We start from the raw sequence: 23,968 nt of genomic DNA, 5'->3' as shown, positions 1-23,968 counted from the left end.
CATTCAGGTAACATTAACTTGCATAAAGCTACTCTTCCTCTTCAGTGGCTGTAATTTATGCAGATTAATTTACAGGCAAACCTGTTAAAATAAAAACGTATGCACGTGAGTTCCAGCTCTGGTCCTGCCCCCCCCCCCGGAATGCCTCCCTGCAATTTACGTAAAGGTACACATGTACTTCTATGCACACATGGCCCCAGCCTCTTTTACATGTATTATACCGGCTTGGAAAATCAAGCATTGTCCTGCAATCCTACACAGCTTCCCCCTCAAAACTGGAATCATCGTGCCTTAGTGACACCAGGACGTGAGTGAAAAAAACAATGTTATCACTTCCACTAAAATCTTCAGCTGCAAGACAGAGAGGGCAAGAAATATTATTCTGTGACACCGACTGGTTGCTTAGGAAAAAGAGGCTTATGAAATCCCAGCGAAGGTTTGCGTGGTGCATGTGGGTTTCTGCGCTCATAACTTTGAAACCGCTGTGCCTAACCCCACCAGACTGCATAGGAAGTCAGGCTCTAGGGTGGGGGAAGGGAAGAGACAGACCTGTGCAGCTTTGAAAGTTGGTGAGTGCTCTGGGGAGGTGTGGGAAATGGGTGAAATTAGCAATTGTTTTTCAAATAAGAAATCTGCGCGTTCCCCATCCCAATCCCCACACTTCTAAGTTTAAAATGGGTAGACCTATCGGCACCATACGTTGCGTGGAGTTAGATGCTTGGGAAGACAGGACACTTTTCCAGTTTGGAAAGGTGTTGACTGATTTGTGTGTGTGTGTGTGTGTGGGGGGGGGGGGGATGAAGGTGTAGAACGGAGGGCAAAATTGTCAATCTGAGAGCATGAGAAATGTCTGGGGGTTCAACCAAGGTTATCTAGAAGGTTACACTTTCTGCGTTTTTAAAAAGTTCTACTAATGTAATAAGCTGTGATTCATCAAGAAACATACAGTGCTCCTGCATTTGTGCAGCACTATACAATGGTGATATGTACCTGCCCCACAGAGCTGGCAGTCTAAGTGAGCATCTGATGCAATGTGTGAAAGTCACAAAGAGTGTCAGTGGGAGAAACCGGATTTGAACAATGGTTGCCTTGCTTCTTAGTCCACTGCTCTACCCAGTAGCCCGTTCCTCCAAGCAGAGTGAATAGAAAGTCGCTGCCACCCCTCCCTCACCATTCTGTGAATGTACTTGGTGTGCAGACCATGCTTGTCCTTCATCAGGAGGGAGTCGTCCCCGTCAACATCCTGCAGGTATTTTGGGCTGATGGCTATGATGATCATCACTGTCTTCTGTTCGTAACAGAGAGAAGAGCATTGGTTAGGGAAAAAAGTGGTCACCACTGAGAAAAAGCCGGTAATTATAACAAACGAAATCACTAGGAGCTTCGTCATTGCAGGTATTAGTGCTTAAAGATTCTGAAGGCTCCTCCTTCCTAGCCTCACTCACTATTATGAAGCTAAGAAAACTGGTGCAGCAGCTGTTCCCGTCCTCGTGAGAGCCCCAGGCAGGTGTCACACTGATGCATGGAAAGCGATAACATAGCACGGACAGCTGACGAGCGGATCTTCATCCAAGCCCCATGCAGGCATCACACAGATACGCATAAAGAGAGACCTACACTCCTTTCAAATTCCATCTCCATCTTCCACTCACAGCTCCCCCACATCGAGGCACCTTTCCTCGCAGTTAGAGGTAAATTTTAAGACACAGGCGCGTGCACGTGGATGCGGCAATTTTATAACACACACATGTATATGTGCGTGTGTTATAAAATCGGCTATGCGCGCATACATGTGAACACGATTTTACATTGATGTGCGCATCTGCGCACAAATGGAAGCTCATGGGTGTAAGTGGGGGGAGTTTTAGTAGACATGCACGCCATTCCCAGTTTGCCTCAGTAAAGGAGAGGGTTTCCTAAACCCCCCAGCTAACTTGCCTCCCTTTTACCCTATTAGCCCAGACCCTTAAAACACCACTGACTTGCCTAGTTTTTTTTTTTTATTACCCATGGTGTCCATAGCAGAAGTAAAATTACGCAGTAGGGGACCACGGTGCGCCCTCATGCACATAAATACTTACGTGCTGACTTCATTTTACAGACTCGGCCCGCTCATGATCCGCCCACACCCTACTTTGGATAGTTATTTATTTATTTATTTATTTGTTTATTTATTTAACATTTTTCTATACCGAACTTCATGACAAGCTTCATATCAGGCCGGTTTACATCAAACTTGGGGGTTAACTTAACAAAAAACCATATAACAAGAAGGCCGAAGCGCAGGTACAAATAACAGGGGGAATGAACTTGGAGGCTAGAATAGCCAGGAAATAAAGGACAGGAAAAAACTGGAGAATAAACATGAATGGATATGTGTGCATAGTGGGAGATACGCGCCTACCCACACAGGTTTTAAAATCTGCGCAGAGCACACTGGGCCAAGTCATGCGTGTAGGGGTTTTAAAATCAACCAGTTACTGTGTCCCTCCTTCCAGCAGTATGCAGGATACCTGGACTTCCTCAAGGCATCCCTCCGATCGGAAAAACCTCATCGTTTTCAACTCCTGCTCATTTCCTCAGAAGGAGGAAATACCTCTTCCTTTCCCTGGCTTCAAGACCTCTCCCTTTGAGGGGGAACAGCCCCTATAGGACCCACTCCAAAGTGGAGGGGTCCCTGGGCCCACCAGCCCACAGGCCGGCCTCTCAAGACCCCCCTACATCCTGGAGGTCCCACTTCTCAAATCCAAAACTCAGTAGAGAGGACCCATCCTGCCAAAAAAGGACCCAGGTTTTATACTGTCCTAGGCCACTCCTCAAAACTATCTCCCCTATCTCTCTTAAGCAGAAATCCTCACCACATCCCCTTTGTTAACTTCAGGCTAAACATCCCGACAAACAATCCAATCCAATTCCTAGCACTCTGCTGAAAGCCCTCCAGTGGCTGTTCTACAGTACTACATGCTCAGGCATGGAAAGTGTGGGAAGCTATCCCCACGGACATTTCTTCTGACAGAGCTCAAGAAGAGCTAGCCCAGTGCAGATCGCAAGTGCGTGGACTCTCCAGGATGCAGAAAGTGGCAAGGAGAGAATCGGACGACGCTTTTCAGCAAACAGCTGGAATGGGAAGATTCTGCATGGTGGGATGAACATAGACAGTTAATGGCTGGGAACAGCTGAATAGATATCCCAAGATTTGACTCAGCCCTACTCTAATCAGGGAAGATGTGGGACCCAGAGCACCCTTTATTGTATGTGGGGCCTCTTTGTATTTGCTTCTCTTCCTTTCTTTTCTGTCAGCACAGGTATCAAAGATAAGCTGGAGTGAGGTAAGACGTGACTTGTTGGATTTGCGGAGGTGAGAGGTCCAAGAAAATGCCTGCTGGTTGAGCTATAATTAATATTTTTATACACGAGAGATTGGATGGTGTTCTTCGAGATATATGGGATTCCCTAGAACATTTTATTTTTTTCTTTTCACATGTTTGAACCTATATCTATCTATCTGCGTGCACACACACACACACACACATATACATAATTATGAGAATGCAAACATTAAAGAGGAAGTAATACTGGCTTTAAATTCAGTCAACGGGTGTGGCCATTGCACGATGACCATGACTCCCTCCCTCCCTCCAAGGTGCCGTGAATGCTTTTTCCTCTATAGCATCCCCTTCCCTGGCCAGCCTGAGCTGAGCATGAGACCCAGGTCCCTCTGCATGTCGGTGGAGCCGCCCCTGGTCACAGGCTGCTCATTGCAGGCGCGCTTTCATAGCCTTGCGAGTGTGATCAGGGGAATGCTCCAGCGGGTGGAGAGCGAGTTGAAGAAGTGGAACAGCTCCCTGAGACGTGCAGCGGAGAAAGGAGAGAAGCCTGGGAGTTGTGAGTGAGCAGCAGATTGCAGCCGTCTGTCAGTCTGGAACTAGTAGAGAAGAAGAAATACCACGTGAGGAGCTTGACCCCGGAGAGCGGTCTCAGCTGGATAAGAAACCAGCTTAAGTATAATTGTGTTGCTTGGTGCACTGATTTTTCTTTTTTTTTATGACTTGGCTCTTTCCTTCTGGAGGGCTTGTTGGAGTATCTATACATTTATCGGCTTATATAGTTTCTTTCTTAATGTCGTATGGCAACCCTTGATGTGGATTCTGAATTTTTTTCTCTCTGTTATTTTCTTTTGCTGCTTTGAAACCTTATGTTAAGTAGTAGTTATAAAAAATTTTAATGCTTGGAGGGTGCAGCTCTCTGATCAGGGAGCATTCCTCAGGGTGGAAGACTTTCGGGGATTCATTTTCAAACACGTGTGTGGGGTTTTGTGCATGGAAACCCAGTGGCCTCTGTGTGTGGTAAGTGAATTTTCAAAAATCTGCATCTTCAAAGATGGTGTTTTGAAGGCGATTTGGTGTGTGGTTTGGAACTATTTTATAAACGGAGTACGCGCATAGATCATCAAATAAGCGTGCATCCTTTTACAGGTGCTCATCAAGTTGCAGAAATCTCCTTTGCTTACAGGTTTTGGGTGGGGAGTCTACAGGAAGTGGTGGAAGGTGTGGGCCGACTGGTGAAGGCCTTGACTGGTGCAGGGACGTGCTCAAACAAGTATTTCCATAAGTGAGATATGCGCACAGAAACATGGCGGTTGAAAAAGAATGTGTGGCCCATCCAGTCTGCCCAACCATCCAATTCATTTAGCATTATAATTCTCATCATTTTCTTAGAGATCTCCTGTGCTTATGCCATGCATTTCTTGAATTCAGATGCTGTCCTTGTCTCTATCACCTCCACTGGGAAGCTGTTCCACACATCCACCACCCTCTCTGTAGAGAACTATTTCCTAAGATTACTCCTGAGTCTACCCCCTTTTCAACCTCATCCCTTGATCTCTTATTCTAGAGCATCCTTTCTATTAAAAGAGGCTTGCTTCCTGTGCATGGAAACCTTTGAGATATTTGAATATCTCTATCCTATTTCCCCTATCTCGCCTTTCCTCTGGGGTATACATGTTTAGATCTTTAAGTCTGTCCCCATATGCTTTAGAATGAAGACCACTGACCACTTTATTAGCCTCCCTCTGGACCTTACTCTATCCTGTTTATATCCTTTTGAAGGTGCAGTCTCCAGAACTGAACACAGTATTCCAAGTGAGGTCTCACCAGGGACCTATACAGGGACAATATCACCTCCCTTCTTCTGCTGACTATTCCTCTCCTTATGCAGCCAGGCATTTTTCTGGCTTTTACCATCGCTTTATCCACCTGTTTGGTCATCTTAAGATCATCAGATATGGTCACCCCTAATCGCACTCTTCCTTTGTGCTTAGAAGAATTTCACTTCCAAATCTGTACCTCTCCCTTGGGTTTTGCACCCTAAATGCATTACTCTGCATTTTATTGCATTAAATCTTAGCTGCCAGACCTTAGATCATTCCTCAAGCTTTGCTACATCCCTTCTCATATTTTCCACTCCTTCCTCGTGTTGAGCGTCCTGTCCGCACTAGGCCTGTGCCCAGGTCTGCTCACCTTGCTCCTGCACTAGCGGGTCCTGGGCCATCCTCTTCCGCCGCCAGCACCTCCCGTCCATGGCATTCTGTGTTGGCGTCTCCTAAGCCCTCCACATCAGGCCTAGCTCCACGCTTTAAAGGGCCAAGGGCGGGAACCAGCTCAGCGGCGCAGCCTGATGATGTCACCTGACTTTAGTATAAAAGTGAGGCCCTGTCCCCCAGGACCCCGCCTTGGCAATCAGGTCGACACCTGGTATAGTAATCTTGCCTGTGTTCCAAGTGTCTCCTCGTTCCAGCGTTCCCTTGTTCCTAAGTCTCCGTGTGTTCCTGTATCCTTACTCAGGTACTACCTCCTCGGACTGATCTCTGGTACTGACCTCTGCCTGCCTGACCATTCTCTTATCTGCTGCCTGGAACTGACCTCTGCCTGCCTGACCATTCTCTTCATCTGCTGCCTGGAACCAACCCTCACTTGCCTTGACTATGCTCGGACTGACCTTGGTATTCGACCCCTGCTTTGGCTGACCACTTCTGGACTGATACTCTGGCTCTGACCCTTGTGCTTCACTCGGACACTCTCTTCTGGCCTACTGTGGCTACCAGACCAACCTGCTTGGAATCCACCTGCGGCCTTCACCTGACTAGACCCGCAGGTGCTGCCTGCCTTGCCCGGAGAACCTTCCTGAACTGTTACCTCCCTGAGGTCTCCGGAGCTTCCAGTTCAGGTCTGGCCCATTCTCTCTGCATCAGCCGTGCACCCTTGCTCATGGTGGACATACCCCTCCACTACCTCTCCGGGAGACCATCTGAGGCCCACCTAAGTCCAGGCGGTCCGGGTACCCAAGGGCTCAACCTGCAGAAACCCCGGACTGTTACTGGCAAAGCTCCAGCTAGCCTCTGTCTCCTTGTGTGCTCTGCCTCCTGATGGCAGGCGCTCTCTGGGTCTGACCAGAGGACCGTACCAATCCTGCACCAGGCCAAGGGTCCACCTACAGTGCAACACCTTGCTATCCATCCTGTTACAGATTTTGGTATGATCAACAAAAAACAAATCTTTCCCGACAATCCTTCCGTTATGTCACTCACAAAAATTTGAAAAGAACAGGATCAAGGGCCGATCCTTGAGGCACACCGCTAGTAACAACCCCCTTCCTCAGAGAAAACTCCATTTACCACTACCCTTTGTGGCCTCCCACTCAGCCAGTTTCTAACCCAGTCAGTCACTCTAGGATCTATACCAAGGGCACACAATTTATTTATGTCTCCTGTGCGGATCTGTGTCAATGGCTTTGCTGAAATCCAAGTACACGACATCTGGCGCTCTCCACTGATCTAACTCCTTGGTTACCCAATCAAAGAAATTGATCAGATTCGTCTGACAAGATTTACCTCTGGTAAAACCCTGCTGCCTCGGATCTTGCAATCCACTGGATTCCAGAAGCTGCACTATCCTTTGTTTTATCAGCGACTCCATTAGTTTGCTCACCACAGAGGTCAGACTAACTGGCCTGTAGGTCCCAGCCTCCTCCTCACTTCCCCTTTTATGAATAGGAACCATATCCGCCCTTTTCCAGTCCTCTGGAACTACTCCAGACTCTAGAAAAGCATTGCAAAGGTCACCACGACTGCCCTTCTGGAGGAAGTAGTGAAAATTAAAACTGTGAAGGATTTCAAAAGGGCATGGAATAAACACTGTGGATTAGGGATGTGAATCGGTACTGGACTTGTTTCTGGTATCGTGTTCGTAGAACCAAGGCGGGAAACCTTCGTTGCCCGCGGTTCTGAGCGCTTTTGTTCGGCTGTCCCGAGCCAAAGAAGAAAAACCCCATCCCGACCCTTTAAATTTAATTATTTAGAATCCCCCACCCTCCCGACCCCCCAAAATCTTTTCTATATTACCTGGTGGTCCAGCGGGGGTCCTGGGAGCGATCTCCTGTTCTCGGGCCATCGGCTGCCAGTAAACAAAATGGCGCCGGTAGCCCTTTGCCCTTACCATGTGACAGGGGCTATCGGTGCCATTGGCCGGCCCCTGTCACATGATAGGAGCAATGGACGGCCATCTTAAAAAATGGCACGGGCCATCCATTGCTACCACCATGTGACAGGGGACAGCCAATGGCACTGATAGCCCCTGTCACATGGTAAGGGCAAAGGGCCATCGGCGCCATTTTGATTAGTAGCAGCCGACGGCCTGAGAGCAGGAGATTGCTCCCGGGACCCCCGCTAGACTACCAGGTACTTTGTAAAGGTTTTGGAGGGGGGGTCAGGAGGGTGGGGGATTCTAAATAATTCGATTTAAAGGGTTGGGGTGGGTTTGGGGGTTGTTTTTCTGTGTGCCCTTTCTTCTGCCCCCCCAAAACGATAAGAAAACCACACGAAAATTTCGTGGGGTTTTCCTATCGCTTTCGGGGACCCCCGATATCTGACGGATGAGAAAATATCGTACAATATTTTCATCTGTCAGAAAAACGATTCACATCCCTACTGTGGATCCCTAAAAGGCTAGAGGATGGGAATAAATAAAAAAGCTTAACCAGCATGGAGCAACAGTTACTATCCTTAAGAGAAACATGGGGATAACCTGCACGGAGCGGCGGTTACTACCTTGGGAAGCTTGCTGGGCAGACTAGATAGACCATTTTGGTCTTTTTCTGCCGTCATTACTATGTTACTATGTTATCAGCGGAGCTGCCAGGACATCTCTGAGCTCCTTTAGTACCCACGGGTATGTCCTATCCGGCCCCCATCGCCTTATCTACTTTAAATTTAGTTAGCTCCTCATGAACACACTGCTCTGAGAATCGATGGAGGTTTACCTCATCGCCAATCTTATTTGGGCTCATTTTATGTGGTCTTGCTCCAGGCACTTCCACAGTGAAACCCAACAGAAATATTTGTTAAGCAATGTTTTTTTCCTCATTAACCTCTACATATTCCTCCCTTTCACCTCTGAGTCTCACAATGCCACTTTTGCACTTCCTTCTATCCCTAACAAATCTAAAATAAGTCTTGTCCCCCGTTTTACTGTGTTTGTTATTTTTCTTCTATTTTAATTTTTGCATTCCTGACTACCTTCCCAGCTTCTCTTAGCTTTTCCAGATATTGTCGCCTGTCTTCCCCTTTCTGTGATCTCCTGTATTTTATACATCAGCCAACTTTAGAAAATATCTACTCTTCACACATAAACTGAAGGTTATAGGCACATATTACAATTACCGCTTAGATCCATCTCCATTGTGTAAGTGGTACATAAAAGATTTTTCAATAAATAAATAGAATGATGTGTAAAATATATGCAAGCATTTTTCTAGAACTGGTGCACAAGTTAAGCGGATCCCTGCATTAAAAAGTATACTTGTACTGAAATCTACACGTGCACTTTCGCGGCAGTGATTGGTGGCTCTCGCTGCACAGTTTATAAAATCCAGGAGTAGCCTGAGCTGCGCCAACTTATGCATGTGTCTGTTGAGTTATGCATAGAATTGATGGAATAAGACTTCTGTCACCATGTGCAAGCTTATTCAGCTTAAAGGATATTCTAGCAGGAAAAAACTAGCGGAGCTGCAGAGCAGAAAGTTGACAGCCTTTGAAATGTTATGCGAGAGGACTCTTCAAGTGTCCAAGAGGATGAGGGAAACCGCTGAATAAAAGAAACTCAGATATACGAGAACCTGGGAAAAGGACACCAGCTAAGAATTCCTCTGGCCCCAGATACATAATAGGTTTATATTGAGCTTATTACACTAAACTTATGTTGTTTATTCTCTGAAATTTCAGAATGCAAGCACACAGGTTAACCCTGTGTGAGGAGACAGGTTTGCCGCTCGGTGTTCAGAGGAAGCCCAAACAGGACATGGAACAACCACACTGGGGCCGATATTTAACAAAATCTGATCCCCTACATTTAAGCCCCTAAATTAGGTGTCTGTTTTCGGCTGAAATTTCAGACCATGTTAGGCTCCTGCATTCAGGCCTGCTATTCCTTTGCCTAGATTTAGGCTCCTACATTAGGCATCCAGTTCTGAAAATCAGTTCTAAGCTCCTAACTGTGCTTCCCGCCTTAACTCCACCCCCGTAGCCATCTACGTTTTAGGCTCCTAAATTTGGGAGTCTAATGAAACTAGGAGCCTAAAGTTAGGCACTCAGCCCTAGTAAATTTTCAAAAGGGCCAATTTAGGAGCCTAACTCCGAAAGTTAGGAGCCCAACCAAACTCTTTGGAAATCGACCCCTATGTTACTGGGTTAAGAGATGCAAAGAGTCACAGGACAGTGCACAACAGAAGACCATAGGGCAGAGGGAAAGAAAGGGCTTTCCCAGAGACTGTGACCAGACTGGGATTGGAACTCGCGCATTTGAAGCATTCTTTTCGGTCACATTTCACCCATTAGTGAGAACATGGGGGACGTGCTTCACACTACTCCATACCCCGTTAAAGCACAGCATGGTTTCTCATCCTGGTAATTCATCTTTTCAGGGAAACTTCTCACTCTTGCTATAAACATATCAGCAGAGATCCACAGAGGCTAGGAAGGGCCATTGTTAACCTTGGGAGAGAGCAACAAGAAATAGCTCCACTTATTAGGATCCACCGGGACATTTGACCTGGATTGGAGAGAGGATATTGTGGGGTGACCCAGCATGGCACTTCTTATGTTCTTATGAGGCTCATCTGTTAACTCTGAAGTTCTGAGTCCTCTGTGGCTGGCCTGAGGGATCTCTAATTCATCATTTGTCTTGCCCTTACCATAATGCCCAGGGCACAGCACCATAAAAACATTAAACATTTCCCCAGGGTATGAAGGTGCTGTGCTGTACTCACGTCACTCAGGTAGTGTTCCATCCATTTGATGATGTCAATGCCCCGCACGGTGTCCTCAAACATGTCGATCTGCAAGAGAAGAACGCAAGACTAGCAGGTGCCTGCACCACCATGTACGCATTTCCTAACAAATATCTGTAATGCCCTCACTAGTGCTTATGAACAAAAAAGGTGTCAATGCTGGGTCAGACTGGGGATCCAGCGAGCCCAGCCTCCTCTCTCTGACAGTGACCAGTCCAGCTCACTTGACACATCCAGCAGACCCCAGTTTCTACTGCTTGCTCCCAGAAGTAAGGAACAAAGGAACCCAAGTCTCTCTGACTCAAACTTGTTAATGGACCTGTACTCCAGAAATGTGTGCAAACCTTTTTGTTAACCAATTATTCTACTAACCTTGCCCACATCCTGAGGAAGCAAATTCCAAGGCTTAACTGTGTGCTGACTGAAAGAATACCAGTAAGTTTTATGGAGTGCTGCCTAGTCCTGGTATTATTGGAAAGGGTAAATAACCGTTCCCTATTTGCCCCCCCCCCCAAGTTTTATCACCCCCCCCCCCAAAGTTTTATAGACCTCTCTCATATCCCCCCTCAGCCGTCTCTTCTCCAACCTGAACAGCCCTAACTTCTGTAGCCTTTCCTCATAGGGAAGCTGTTCCACAGTTGCTTTTGTTACCCTGCACTTTTTCTAGTTCTGCGATGCCTTTTTTGAGATGTGGACATCTGAATGGCAGCTGGAATTCAATACAGGTGTTACACGTGCCGTCCACAACAGACCCGCGGCACGGCCCCCTCACCTTCTTACACGAACTCCAGCTCCTGCTTCCTCCTCGCTAGCGGCGGTAGGCTGTCGACTCCGACCTTGGGCCGCCCCCGGTACCTCTGGCTCTGCCATAGTCCCCAGTGTTGCCAGTCAAGATGCCATTGCTCGTCGGGCCTCTCCGCGTGGTCCGCGGAGAGACGCCGCCACTCACGCCGCACCTCTCCCTAGGCACGCGGCGCACATCGCTAATCTTTTTGAAGGGTCTGCGGCGGGAACCTGGCCGCAGCCCCGGATGATGACGTCAGACTCTCCAGTGTATTTAAGCTCAGGCCTCGCTCCATAGCGTTGCCTTTGCAACAGGTCTCCTTGTACTCCAAGTACTCTTTGCTGATAGAGAATCCTCTCTATTCCGTGTTCCTGACCTTCATTGTTCCCGATTCCTGTCTTCATCGTTCCTGCCCTGTCTATGTGTTGGACGGACTCTACAGATATCAACTTTGCTTTGTTTGAATACGCTTCAGCCTATCTCCAGACCTGGACCTCTGCTACACCTGAATACTCTACTGCCTATCTCCAGACCCAGACCTCTGCTACGTTCGACTACGCTTGACTTCTCCATGATCAGACCATCACCTTGATGACTACGCTATAGACTTCTCCGTGTTCAGAATTCTACATTGCTTGCCAAGACCTCCACTTCCCGCCGGCCCTGATCCAAGCCTGTCATTGATGCCTCTCCTAGCCTACTCCCTGGACGTGCACTTATCAGGCTTCAGCCTATCATTGCTCGAGCGCCTCCAGCTACTCTCCATTCCATTGGCACCCGAGTTCCACTACCATACCCAGTCCAGGGTAGGACTACACCAACTATTGACTGCTGTCTCTGGGCTGAACCAACTTCTCTTACAAACCTATCTCGAGGCCCACCTAAGTCCTGCCGGCCCCGGCACCCAAAGGCTCAACCCGCGGGGAACGAGGGCTGGTATAGATGAAGCTCCAGCGGCCTCTACCTTCAGCCCACTCCACCTGCCAATGGTGGGGACCCGTAGGTCCTCACCTACGGGTTGCGTCAACCCCACCTCGGCCCAAGGGTCCACCTCCGATGCAAAAGGTTGCAAAGACCATGGACTCTGTGGAACTGCGTGCCCTCCAGGCCAACCCAGGCCTGGCCTCCAAGGTACAAGAACAGCAGCAGTTTCTTGCGGCACTGGCCTCCTCCATGGATCGTCTTCATGCCTGGCTTGATGCCCTTACTAATAATCTGGTTCCTCTTCCGGCTCCTCCTCATCTACAGCCAATTCCATCGATGCCTTGAGCCTTTTTCACTTCCAGTGCCTCCACGTTTCAATGGTGACTCCAGACTCTGTAGAGGGTTTATTAACCAATGTTATATGCAATTCGCTCTACATCCTTAAGTCTTCCAGGACGAGTTGATGAACGTCACCTTTATCTTATCCCGCCTTGAAGGAAAAGCGCTGGCCTGGGCTTCCCTCCTGTGGGAACGCTCAGATTCCTTGTTGAACGAACTGGCTCAGTTTGTGGCTTTATTCAGATGGACTTTCGATGATCCTGGGCGACATGCCATGGCAAGCTCCAGCTTACTACATCTTCGTCAAGGTCAAAGAAGTCTTTTCGACTATACCATTGAGTTTCGAACTTTGGCTACTAAGCTCGCTTGGCAGGAAGACTGCCTCCAAGCTATCTACCTGAATGGACTCTCCCCGCAGCTGAAAGATGAGCTGGCTGCACGGGAGCTCCTTTCCTCTCTGGAAGACCTTATAGACTTGGCAGGCCGAATCAACCATCGTCTTCAAGAGTGCCACCGGGAGAGTCAGATGCCCAAGAAGCCTTTGCGGGTCCGTTCTCGTTCACCACCTATTTCCAACCCTGCTCTCAGCAGTGACACCAAGGTGGTCAAGACTGAAGAGCCTATGCAGTTGGTTCGTGGGCGGCTGACACTGGAAGAGTGCCTCCGGTGGAGACAAACCAGTCTGTGTCTGTATTGCGGAGCACCTGGCCACTATCTACAGACTTGTCCAATCCGTCCGGGAAACTCCTTGGCCCAAGTTCAGTAGGGGTCCTGAACTTGGGTGCAACTTCTCCGGCCCTCAGTTATCTGTACCAGTTACCCTGATCTGGGATTCCCAGTCCTTTCTGGTTCTTGCTCTGGTAGACTCCAGAGCAGGACAGAATTTCATTCTCAAGGATCTTGTTCAGCTTTTGGGCATAAAGACCCGCTCGCTTGAAATGTCGCTATGAATAGCTTCCATCTACTGAGAACAGTTGCCTGGCCAAATTTCCTTGACTACAGAACCTGTCCAGTTACGCACTGGAGCCTTACACACTGAGGAACTCGAATTACTAGTGTTGGAGAAATCCAACCATCCCATAGTTCTTGGACTCCCTTGGCTACAGAAGCATTCTCCCCAATTCAACTGGGGTTCGTTGCAACTGGTGGAGTGGGGTCCCACCTGCCACCAGTCCTGTCTCCAGAAAGTGATACTGCCACCTGTGGTCCCTCTGGCTACTACATCCTCTGGCATACATGCTCCGTATGCAGCCTTTGAGGATGTGTTCTCCAAGCAAAAGGCAGACCTCCTTCCACCTCTCCGAAGGTTTGATTGTCCAATCGACCTCCTTCCAGGAACCACGCCTCCTCGGGGACGCACCTACCCTCTGTCTCTACCCGAGACAAATGTTATGACGGAATATATCTAGGAAAATCTCGCAAAGGGATTAATTCACCCGTCTACGTCTCCCGCTGGGGTGGGATTGTTTTTTGTGACCAAGAAAGACGGGTCACTTAAACCGTGTATTGACTACCACAGCCTAAACGCCATCACCCGTAAGGATAAATATCCCTTGCCATTAATTTCCGAATTATTTGATCGCCTCCAGGGTGCCTCCATATTTACAAAGATGGACTTACGCGGGGCGTATAACCTGGTAAGAATCCGCCCCGATGACATTTGGAAAACTGCCTTTAACACCTGGGACGGGCACTACGTATACTTGGTGATGCCTTTTGGCCTCTGTAACGCGCCCACAGTATTCCAAGAATGATGAATGAAATCTTCAGAGATTTACTGTACCACCAAAGTTGTGGCTTATCTGGACAATATCCTCGTCTTTTCCAAAGACCTTGACACTCATCGCGCTGACTTTCGAACTGTTCTCCAGCGCCTTCGTGAAAACCATCTGTTTGCGAAATTGGACAAATGCCTGTTCGAGAAATCCAGCCTACCTTTCCTTGGTTACATAATCTCTTGGCAAGGGTTCTCCATGGATCCAGCCAAACTAAAGGAATCCGGGATTGGCCACAGCCGGTGGGCCTCAAGGCGCTCCAGCGCGTCTTGGGATTCCTCAACTACTATAGTCATTTCATCCCACACTATTCAACCCTGGCTGTCCCGTTGACAGCCTTGACTCATAAGGGTCAAGACACGCAAAATTGGCCTCCTGAGGCCGTCGCAGCCTTCCATCTTCTGAAGAAAGCCTTCCAGAATGGGTCCTGTCTGCACCATCCCAACCCAAACCGTCCGTTCCTGGTCGAAGTTGACGCCTCCACCATTGGGGCTGGGGCAGTCCTGAGCCAACACACCACCTCTGGTACCATAGTTCCCTGTTCTTTTTTTTTTTTATTGAATTTTTCAAATAATAACATCTGAATAATGTTCTCAGAAAAATACAGAGAAAAAAAAGAAAAATAAAAAATATAATCCACATTAGATTTATATTTAAATTAGAAATTATACATCTCTGAATATCATAAGATAGGAGGGAGTCAAGATTATAAAGATATTTTGAGGAAATACCAATATTAATACAGGTACGCATAATATTCCCACTGTCATCTCTTTACTAGCCTATCCCCCCCTGGAGAAATATATTAGGAGTGTGGGTTTAGATACTCACGGAGATGTATTGGTTCTACAAAGATGTATTTAGCATTTTGAAAAACAGTGATGCATTTACATTAAATTTTGTTCCCCTAGTCACTACCTCATTTCTCATACCAAGAAATTTCTTTCTTCTCTCCTGAGTTATTTTCACAATATCTGGGAAGACTCACACTACCTGAACATAAAATTGCTGAACTGAATTTTGAAAGAAAAGTCTGAGTACTGAGTCTCTTTCGGATATAAAAGTAAAAGTTACCAGGAGAGTTACCCTAGTCTCAATAGGCATTTCAAATGACTTTTCCAACATCTCAGTTAGATTTAAAGATGAGGCCGCTTCTAGTCCTTGTGCCCCAGTTTCCTTATTATCCTTTTATGATGGTATATAATACATTTTTTATATTGCTGGGATAGCCATCTCTGGAAATTTCAAAATATTAATCAGGTGACTTTTAAACAAATCTTTAGATGGTATCAGTCGAGATTTAGGGAAATTCAGAAACCTTAAATTGGGCCTCCTCGCCACATTTTCCAATGCCTCCAATTACTTGAATGTGAAATTTCTGACTTGATTAGATTAGCCTGGACTTCTTTAACGTTCTTTATTTCAGACTCCAATTATTTCATGGAAGTTTCCATAGATGTTTTTTTATTATCAAGGCACTGGACTTTACCAATATTTTCTTTTAACGTCATTGTTAATGTATGAATGGACTTATCCATAGTTAGTAAAAGTTTCCAAATCTCTTACAAGGTTATTTTTTCTGGTATGCTCATCTTATACACCTCACAGATATCCAAAACTTTCACTCCTACCTCCAGGAGGTCTCTCCTGCCAGCGTCTGGGTTTCTCCCCTACCGATCCTCGTCTCTCCGGCCAGTGGAGCCCTGCAACGGGCTCTCCGAATTACTCAGCATTTCACTGCCAATTCTTGGGGCAACCGAGGTCGGTGAGGTAACTGGGATAGATGGTCTTCCCAGAATTTCCTCCGTTCTTCTGGGAGGTCCAGATGATGGGCTGGGAGATCTAGGCGCTCCGGGGCTTCCTTGGCCATGGCTGTCGGCGTCTGCCCCTCATCGACCACGCCAGCAGCCCTTCCCTCCAGTCTCAAAACAGCAGGCCTCGCAGACGCCTCCTCTATCCATGGTTGCCTTCCTTCAGATGTTGGAGTCGAGGTAAAAATCTCATGAACCCGTGCTTTTCTTTTTGTATGAGGCATCTCTTTGTAAAGGAATCTCCAAATATACTGAGGAAATAAGGAAAAAGCACGGAACAAAGTTTCACGCGGAGCCGAAGTGTCTGTATGGACTTATGCGGCCGCCATCTTGACTCCAGTTCCCTGTTCTTTTTATTCCCGCAAATTTTCATCTGCAGAACAAAATTACAGCATAGGGGATCGGGAGCTGCTCGCCATAAAATTGGCTCTCGAAGAGTGGTGCCCGTGGCTAGAGGGTGCACAACACAAATTTACTGTGTTCACCGATCATAAGAATCTGGAACATTTGAGTCAAGCACAACGCCTCAATGCCCGTCAAGCCCGACGGGCCTTGTTATTCTCCAGATTCGATTTCGAACTCCGCTATTGCCCAGCCGACAAAAACCTCTGGGCTGATTCCTTATCACAATCCTGCGAGCCCGAAGACACTCCGGCCTGTATTTGTTTATCTGCCACTCATCCAGTTCTTGCTGGAAAGACGGTTGTGCCCCGACGACTCTGAGAAAGAGTTCTTCGCTGGTCACATGATTCCAAATTCACTGGTTACCCAGGACAAGCACGAACCTTGGCATTGCTCCAGCGGTTCTTCTGGTGGCCCACCATGGTCTCCCACACCGAAAGCATATGTCAAATTCTGTAACATCTGTGCACAACAAAAAACCCCGGTCGGTTGATCTTGGGGTCTTTTACAACCACTTCTAGCACCCGAAGAACCATGGACTCACTTGTCTACGGATTTCATCGTGGATCTGCCGCCTTCAAAGGGTCACACCGTAATATGGATCACCATAGACCGATTTTCAAAAATGGCCTATTTCATCCCTCTACCGGGCCTACCATCTGCTCCAGAGCTAGCACGTTTATTCTTCCACCATATCTTTATACTGCATGGCTTACCCAAGGACATTGTTTCTGATCGAGGTCCTCAATTTGTTGCCAGGTACTGGCACTCCCTCTGCCGAAAATTCGGTATTAACATCAGCTTAACGACCACCTATCACCCCCAAGCCGAGAGAATGAATCGCTCCTTGAAGGCCTTCCTGCGCACTTATATCAATGACCGACAAGATAATTGGTCAGACCTCCTATCCTGAGCATTTTCTCACAACTCTCACATCGCTACTGCTACTGGAACATCACCATTGTCAGTTGTCAATGGGAAACAACCATGACCACTGCTGCCCATACCCCTATCAGTGCCATCCCCTGCGGCACAGGCTACCGTGGATGCCCTTAAAATGTTATGGCCAAGAGAACTGCTGACAGTCGACATCGCTCCTGAATTCCTCCCTGGCCAGAAAGTCTGGTTAAGTACTCGGTATATCTGACTTCGAATTCTGTCTCAGAGATTCGCTCCTAGATACATCTGTCCCTTCTCTGTTACCCGACGCATTGGACCCATTACATACCAGCTTCAGCTGCCTCCTATGCTGGGAAAACTTTATACATTCCATGTATTGCTCTTAAAACCTGTGATCCTATCTTGGTCTGCCCGGAAAGCCCCTGAGCCACCTCCATTGGTGGCAGAAACTGATACGATGTACAAGGACCACGAAATCCTAGATGTCTGCCGAAGGAGCCGCCTGTGGGAATACCTCCTTTCCTGGGAGGGTTACGGACCTGAAGAGAATTCGTGGGAACCAGCTCAGAACATCCTGGACAAAACTCTCCTCCTGAATTACCATCGTGCCCATCCGGGCAAACCCCGACCTCCAAGAGGGAGGGCGTAAAGGAGGGGGTACTGTTACGAGTGACGTACTCAGCTCTGAATTTTTTTCACAATAAAGGACCCAGCATAGTGTACCTGTAGTTGGGATTATTTTTCCCTATGTGCATCACTTTGCACGTGTTCATATTAAATTTCATCTGCCATTTAGATGACCACATCCCCAGTCACTCAAGGTTCTCCTGCAAGTCCTCACAATCTGGTTGTGATTTAACAAATTTGAATAACTTTTTGTCATTTGAAAATGTGATCACCTCACTCATGGAGATTTATCTTATGTAATGATGCATGCCTTGGTTGCTGTATTATTTTAATTTAATTTACATATTTTTATTGCACCTTACAGGAGCTGATGCTTCCATCATAACACAGCAATACATAACATATATTAAAATAACATCATGATGCTGTGGGAAGGAGATTAGAGCATGGGGGTGCTGGAAAGTTGGTTTGTTCAGGGGTGATTATTTGTATTGTATGTTTAAGATGTTTGCTGCAATATCCAAGATGGCTTCTCACTAGCAGGTCAGGTGAAGAGAGAGCTCCGAATTTTTTCCTTTAAGTCACCTGCAAAACTATGCCGCATACCAAGAGAAAGGGGAAGATTAGGACGGAGACCCCGACCACCCCAAGTTCTACCCTTTCTCAGCCGGTAATTGATGGGTTCTTCTCACCTCTGAGCGCAGTTACTCTGGGAGAAGTGTCCACTGTAGGCGTTGGGATTGAGCACACTCCAATGCTACTGGACCTACACACCTCCTTGAGCCTTGGAGCGTCCGTGATGCCTGAACTGCCTCGTCTTGCGATATCCCTGGTTTCGGGAGAGGGAGTTCCCCGGGAGAATCCGGGAGCACCAGAACCCATCGGGGTGAAAAACGGGGAAAGATGTGCGAGACCGAAGGTTGGCGGAATAAAGAGAACAGCTAAGAGCCCGCTGGAAGGAGAAAGGGAATGCAGCGGAGGACAAAACTTGTCCCTAGAACTGCTAACCTCAACACCTGATAGGAATGAAGGCATGATGGCGGCCTTAGTTGTAAGGCATGAACGCCATCCACAAGGTGAAGTGAGCATAATGGTTAATTCTAGTGGACAAGAAACACAGAAAATAACTTTGGAAAATATCTGGACGGTTTTGATGGAACTGAAAACGTCTATTGTAAGTTTAAATTCAACTACTACTGAAATCCAGAATCGTATAACTCAAATAGACCCATCGATAACAATACAAGCTGAGAAATTGAAAAGCTTAGAAAACCAGGTTACTCAGATTAAGAAAGTTCAAGTAGGTTTAATTCAAGGCGAAATGGCAAATGCAAGAAAGATAGAAATTATGGAAAATGAGTCTAGATACAATTTAAGAGTTTTGAATTTTCCAAGTGTAAAACTCATTTCTCCATTTGAACAATTTAAAAAGGGTTTTGGTGGAAAATTTACAGCTATCTCTAGAAAATATCCCACCAATTGTTAAGATCTTCTTTGTAACATCTGATAAGAAGAAGAACATAGAGGGACAAAATAGAGGTTCTCAATTGCAAAATGTGAGTAATCTGACAGACTTTTTAGAGCAAACCATGGAAGAACAGGTTGAATATCGGGGGACTCTCTGTATAAGATTTCTTCATGCTCTGGATAGAGATAAAATACTCAAGATGTTTCTTCGAAATAGAGTTAAGCTTTACCTTGCTCAAGAAATCTGGATAATTCCCGATACAACTAGAGCTGCACTATACCGCAGAAAAAAATTTCTTCAGATGAGCCAGGAGGTTAAAAACCTCGGGGCTCAGATAATTGTTTATTACCCCTGTAAATGTGTAGTCAAGTATAATAATGAAAGATTTGGTTTCCTAGATCCACCAGAATTACGTAAATTTCTTGATGCACGTTTGCCTAAATAAATAAATATGCTTATTTCACTAAATCATGGGATAAGGTATAGGTATAGCTCTTTAAACCTGCTAATCTTTTCTCTTTTAGGAAAATTATTTCCTATTTTTGGTGTTCTATTAAATTCTTGGATCTCCTAATTTCCTTATAATGGGTGTATTACTAGATTGTATTATATTGGTTATTTTTTTCATTTTTTTCTCTCTTAAGGTATATCAGATGCACCAATATGATGATTATACCTTTTGTTAAATTCTTGACCCTATCATTGACAAGCTGTAATTGCTGTTTATTTTGTTTAAAACTCATAAATAAAAAATAAAAAAAAATATGTTTGCCTGTTTGCTTTGTATGGCAGAAAATTTCATAACATTTAAGTAAAAAAAAAAAAAAGATCACAATAAACAAAATAAACACAGTAATCTATCCATCTGCCCCAAATTAATCCATTATATGTCATATCCATCTTCATTTAGCATAAAAACAAATCTGGTGCTCACCTATTAAACCAAGAAATAAAATATTTCAAGCACATAAATGAAAGCCAGAAAACTAAGACCATCTTATTATAAGAAGCAGCTCTCTGTGGACAAGCAGGACTAAATTCAGCCATGCAAGCGGGCAATGTCATTCTTACTTTTTTTTTTTTTTCGCACACCTGGAACTTTGGGCCACTTCAGGAGGTGGCCGGGGGGGGGGGGGGGGGGGGGGGGGGGGGGGGGGGGAAAGGGTTGGAAAAGAGGGGTCTCTATAAAAGTCCCTATTGATTTTTACACCTCGCTAGGGAAAGGGGGGCTATGGGCCGCCTCAGCTCCTTTAAGGCCTATGCCAGGGAACATCAGGATGTGCGTTAACGTCCCGATGCTCCTGGGGAAAGTTAGTTACGGCTCTCAAGTTGTACCTAACTTCACATCAAATAACACAACTTGCAAATTCTGAGGCAATCCAGGTTACTTGATTTATATAGTTTTGCATAGTCATAAGCTGCTTTGCATGCTGCTTGGCTCATTCTCCTAGCTTGCTGGAGTAGGAGTGGGGATAATGCACAGTGCCGGAATATTCAGTGGCACAGCTGCACCACCGAATATTTTATTTCTTTATTTGAAAACTTTTGAATGTTCTGCCTTTTTCAAGTAGACTCCAGGGGGGGGGGGGGGGGGTGAGCAAATGCGCCTTTGCTTTTAATCCAGAAAGTTAGGTAGGACACAGAACAAGTCGAAGGGGTAGTGGTGCCCAGTGCAGCTTTCCGTGGTCTCTTCCTTGGCCTTGTGAGAGTTAGCTGGACAAGCTGAGCACCGCTCTTTGTCAGTCCTGACGTTACCTGGCTATGTTTGGTGGTGGCCGGATCGCTTAAGCTGGGTAACGGCGCTATAAACCCTGGGCCACTTCTGACGTAGCCAGCTTATGTCAGGGGCGGTCAGAGCAGCGGGATTTTTAAATCCCGGTATTTGTTGCCAGACAGATGCACTGACAATGGACTTCTTTGTTTTTAAGGAGTTTGGAGAGCGGTCGATTGTACAAATATAATACCTTAAACGTGTGCTTGTTTATTTTACTTCAGTTTAATGCCCTTTAACATTTGTAAATCATTTTGTATTACCCTTCCCCCATTTCTGAACAGATTCTAGCCCGGAAGGTCCATATCACAGTCATGGGAATGACTGGACCATGGCTCTGCCTCTGCCACCAGGGCTAGCAGGTCTGGAACTGGATTACCGGCAGGGGACCTTCCGGATAGTTCTCCTTGCTCGCTTCCCCTTTTGTAAGAGCCCGTGCCTGCTCACCATCTCTTCTCTGCTCTTTCCAGGTGCCCTTGCGGGATTCCTCGCTTTTCTCTCTCGCTCCCTTTGCTTGTTGGGTGGGGGGCAGCCTGATTTGCTCAGCTTACATTCGCCACCCCCTTCCTCTGGTTGAATCCCCCGTTAACATCCCGATGTGAATCTTTCCTCTGCAGGGCCGGTGCAGGGGTCTCAGGAGGCCTAGGCAAAGCCTCAGTCTTGTGCCCTCCCCGTTACACACCTGCCTACCGGTGGCAGCTTTAGCACAGCATCCCCCCTCTCGCCCGGCTCAGCACCCATCTCTTGCGCTCGCTCTCTGCCCTTTACCCATAGTGCCCTCCCCTTTATCCCCCTCCCCCCCCCCGTCCAGCATCTTTCTTCTCCTCTCTTCTTCCCCCGGCATCCCTCTCTCTCCCCCCCCTCCACACCAGCACCACCCCAATCTCTTTGCCCCTTTATCCTCCTTCTCTCTCTCTCTCTCTCTGCACCCTCCACCTGCCCAAAATCTTTTGTCTATCCACCCAGCACCCTCTCTTCCTCTCTCCACACCTCCCACCGTCCACTCAGCTTCCTCTGCCTCCACCCCCACATCTTCCCAGCATTCATTCCCTTTCTCTCTTGTGGTGCCAGGTGGGTAGGGGGGCACCTGGAGCTTTCCACCCAGATGTCGGCACCCTAGGTAACCTACATAAGCATATTAATGTCAAAATCAAACTGCCTAATTTGTTCCTAACAATCAGGTTTAACTTACACACCTAGTTTATTATTTTAAATTGTTACCATACTATGATGGCACACGAGTAATTTGTAATCTATAGCACCCATATTTCTCTTTATCGTGCCCTTCTGTAAACCGTTGTGATGGTATTTAACTTAACGACAGTATAGAAAATTTTTTTAAATAAATAAATAAATAGATAATGGAATAAACCATCCCAGCTCGACCAGGGTCATGCCTCCCCTTACAGACAGACAGACAGAGGCCATCGGGACGGTACTGCCTTTTATTTTGGCGTGCACGGCCATAGTTCCCCGCCCCCCGGTGTTTTATTGTTTAAGGAAATCACTTACCGCAGTTTTAAATCCGTTGCTAAACAGGACCTCCACAAGCTCCAAGACCTCGCTGGCGGTGTCCACAGAGTAGGTTATAAAGACTTTCCCTGCGGGGAGCAGTTAGACAGGTGAAGAGAGGCAGGAAACACACACTGGGCTTTACTCATGAACAACCTTTTGCGCAGAAAGAAAAAAATCTTTTGTGAACAAGGCCCCACTGTCTGTATTATCTACCCACTGCTACCTCTTGCCCCCAGATAAAGCGCTTCTTAACCCACACGTTTATAATTTTGCAAAGTAAATGTGCAAGATCCAGAGCTGTGCAAACATCCCATGCAAAATTAAAAGCTTCTACATGATGTGTGTGCTGTGTATCCCCCAATTTGTTCTCTGTTGCATAAGAAAAACCACAGTGGATGGAATTAAGAATTTCGAGATAATCAGCCATTTATATGACCTGGGAATTTTACAGAAATCTGCCTATAATTAATTCATTTGCCTGCAGCATGCAGAAGTGGCAAGAAATGGATGACCCGTGTTCTGTATTGTGCTGGCAGCCTCAGCATTTTAACCCCCTGTGTTCTGTGTTGTACTGGGAGCCTCAGCATTTTAACCTCCTGTGTTCTGTGTTGTGCTGGGAGCCTCAGCATTTTAACCTCCTGTGTTCTGTGTTGTGCTGGGAGTCTCAGCATTTTAACCTCCTGTGTTCTGTGTTGTGCTGGGAGTCTCAGCATTTTAATAGCCTTGGCATTTCCAACTCCAGCAGGGTGTCTTTAGCTGCAGAAGAGCAAAATTTTCACTCTTAAGAGCAGAGAATGCAAAGTCCAGAGTGTTCATGTTTTGCTAATTATTCACAAAAATCATCACATTTATCCTTTTTTCTCATAGGACAAGCAGGATGGTAGTCCTCACATATGGGTGACATCATCAGGATGGAGCCCAATCATGGAAAACCTCTGTCAAAGTTTCCAGAACTTTGACTGGCACCTACTGGGCATGCCCAGCATGGCACTAACCCTGCAGCCAGCAGGGGTCCCCCTTCAGTCTTCTTTTTTCTGCGCAGCAGTAGCCTCGCGGTAAAGGAGCTCTGAAGAGATTCCTGACAGGAATTTTCCTCACGGAATTATTAAAAGTTAATTTGCCCTACAGGGGTCCCTCCTCTAACTTTCCTCAGTCCGTGGTACTCCGGTAGGTTTTTACCCGTTTCCTGTCGATTACCGTTGAGTTTGGCCCTCGCGGCCCACTGGCCATCGACCGTACCGCAGCTCGATTTTGTTTTCCATGGCCATGGCGTCGGGGTTTCGTCGGTGCCTGGACTGTATGCGCATCATG

At 46.8% G+C, this 23,968-nt stretch overlaps 1 protein-coding gene across 1 annotated transcript in view; it reads right to left on the bottom strand.

Moving 5' to 3' along the window:
* TRAF3IP2 (TRAF3 interacting protein 2) overlaps positions 1–23,968 on the bottom strand; it is a 58,908-nt gene that overhangs the window by 7,567 nt on the left and 27,373 nt on the right. Inside the window, exons 5-7 of the mRNA XM_029595252.1 lie at positions 22,655–22,743; positions 10,321–10,389; positions 1,172–1,288 (exon numbers count right to left, since the gene is read on the bottom strand). Coding sequence (XP_029451112.1) covers positions 1,172–1,288; positions 10,321–10,389; positions 22,655–22,743 — 275 coding nt within the window. The remainder of the gene's footprint in view (positions 1–1,171; positions 1,289–10,320; positions 10,390–22,654; positions 22,744–23,968) is intronic.

Source organism: Rhinatrema bivittatum, chromosome 3 (assembly GCF_901001135.1).
Source record: "Rhinatrema bivittatum chromosome 3, aRhiBiv1.1, whole genome shotgun sequence".
NCBI classification, from domain to species: Eukaryota; Metazoa; Chordata; class Amphibia; order Gymnophiona; family Rhinatrematidae; genus Rhinatrema; species Rhinatrema bivittatum.
This window is presented reverse-complemented; position numbering and strand designations above follow the sequence as displayed.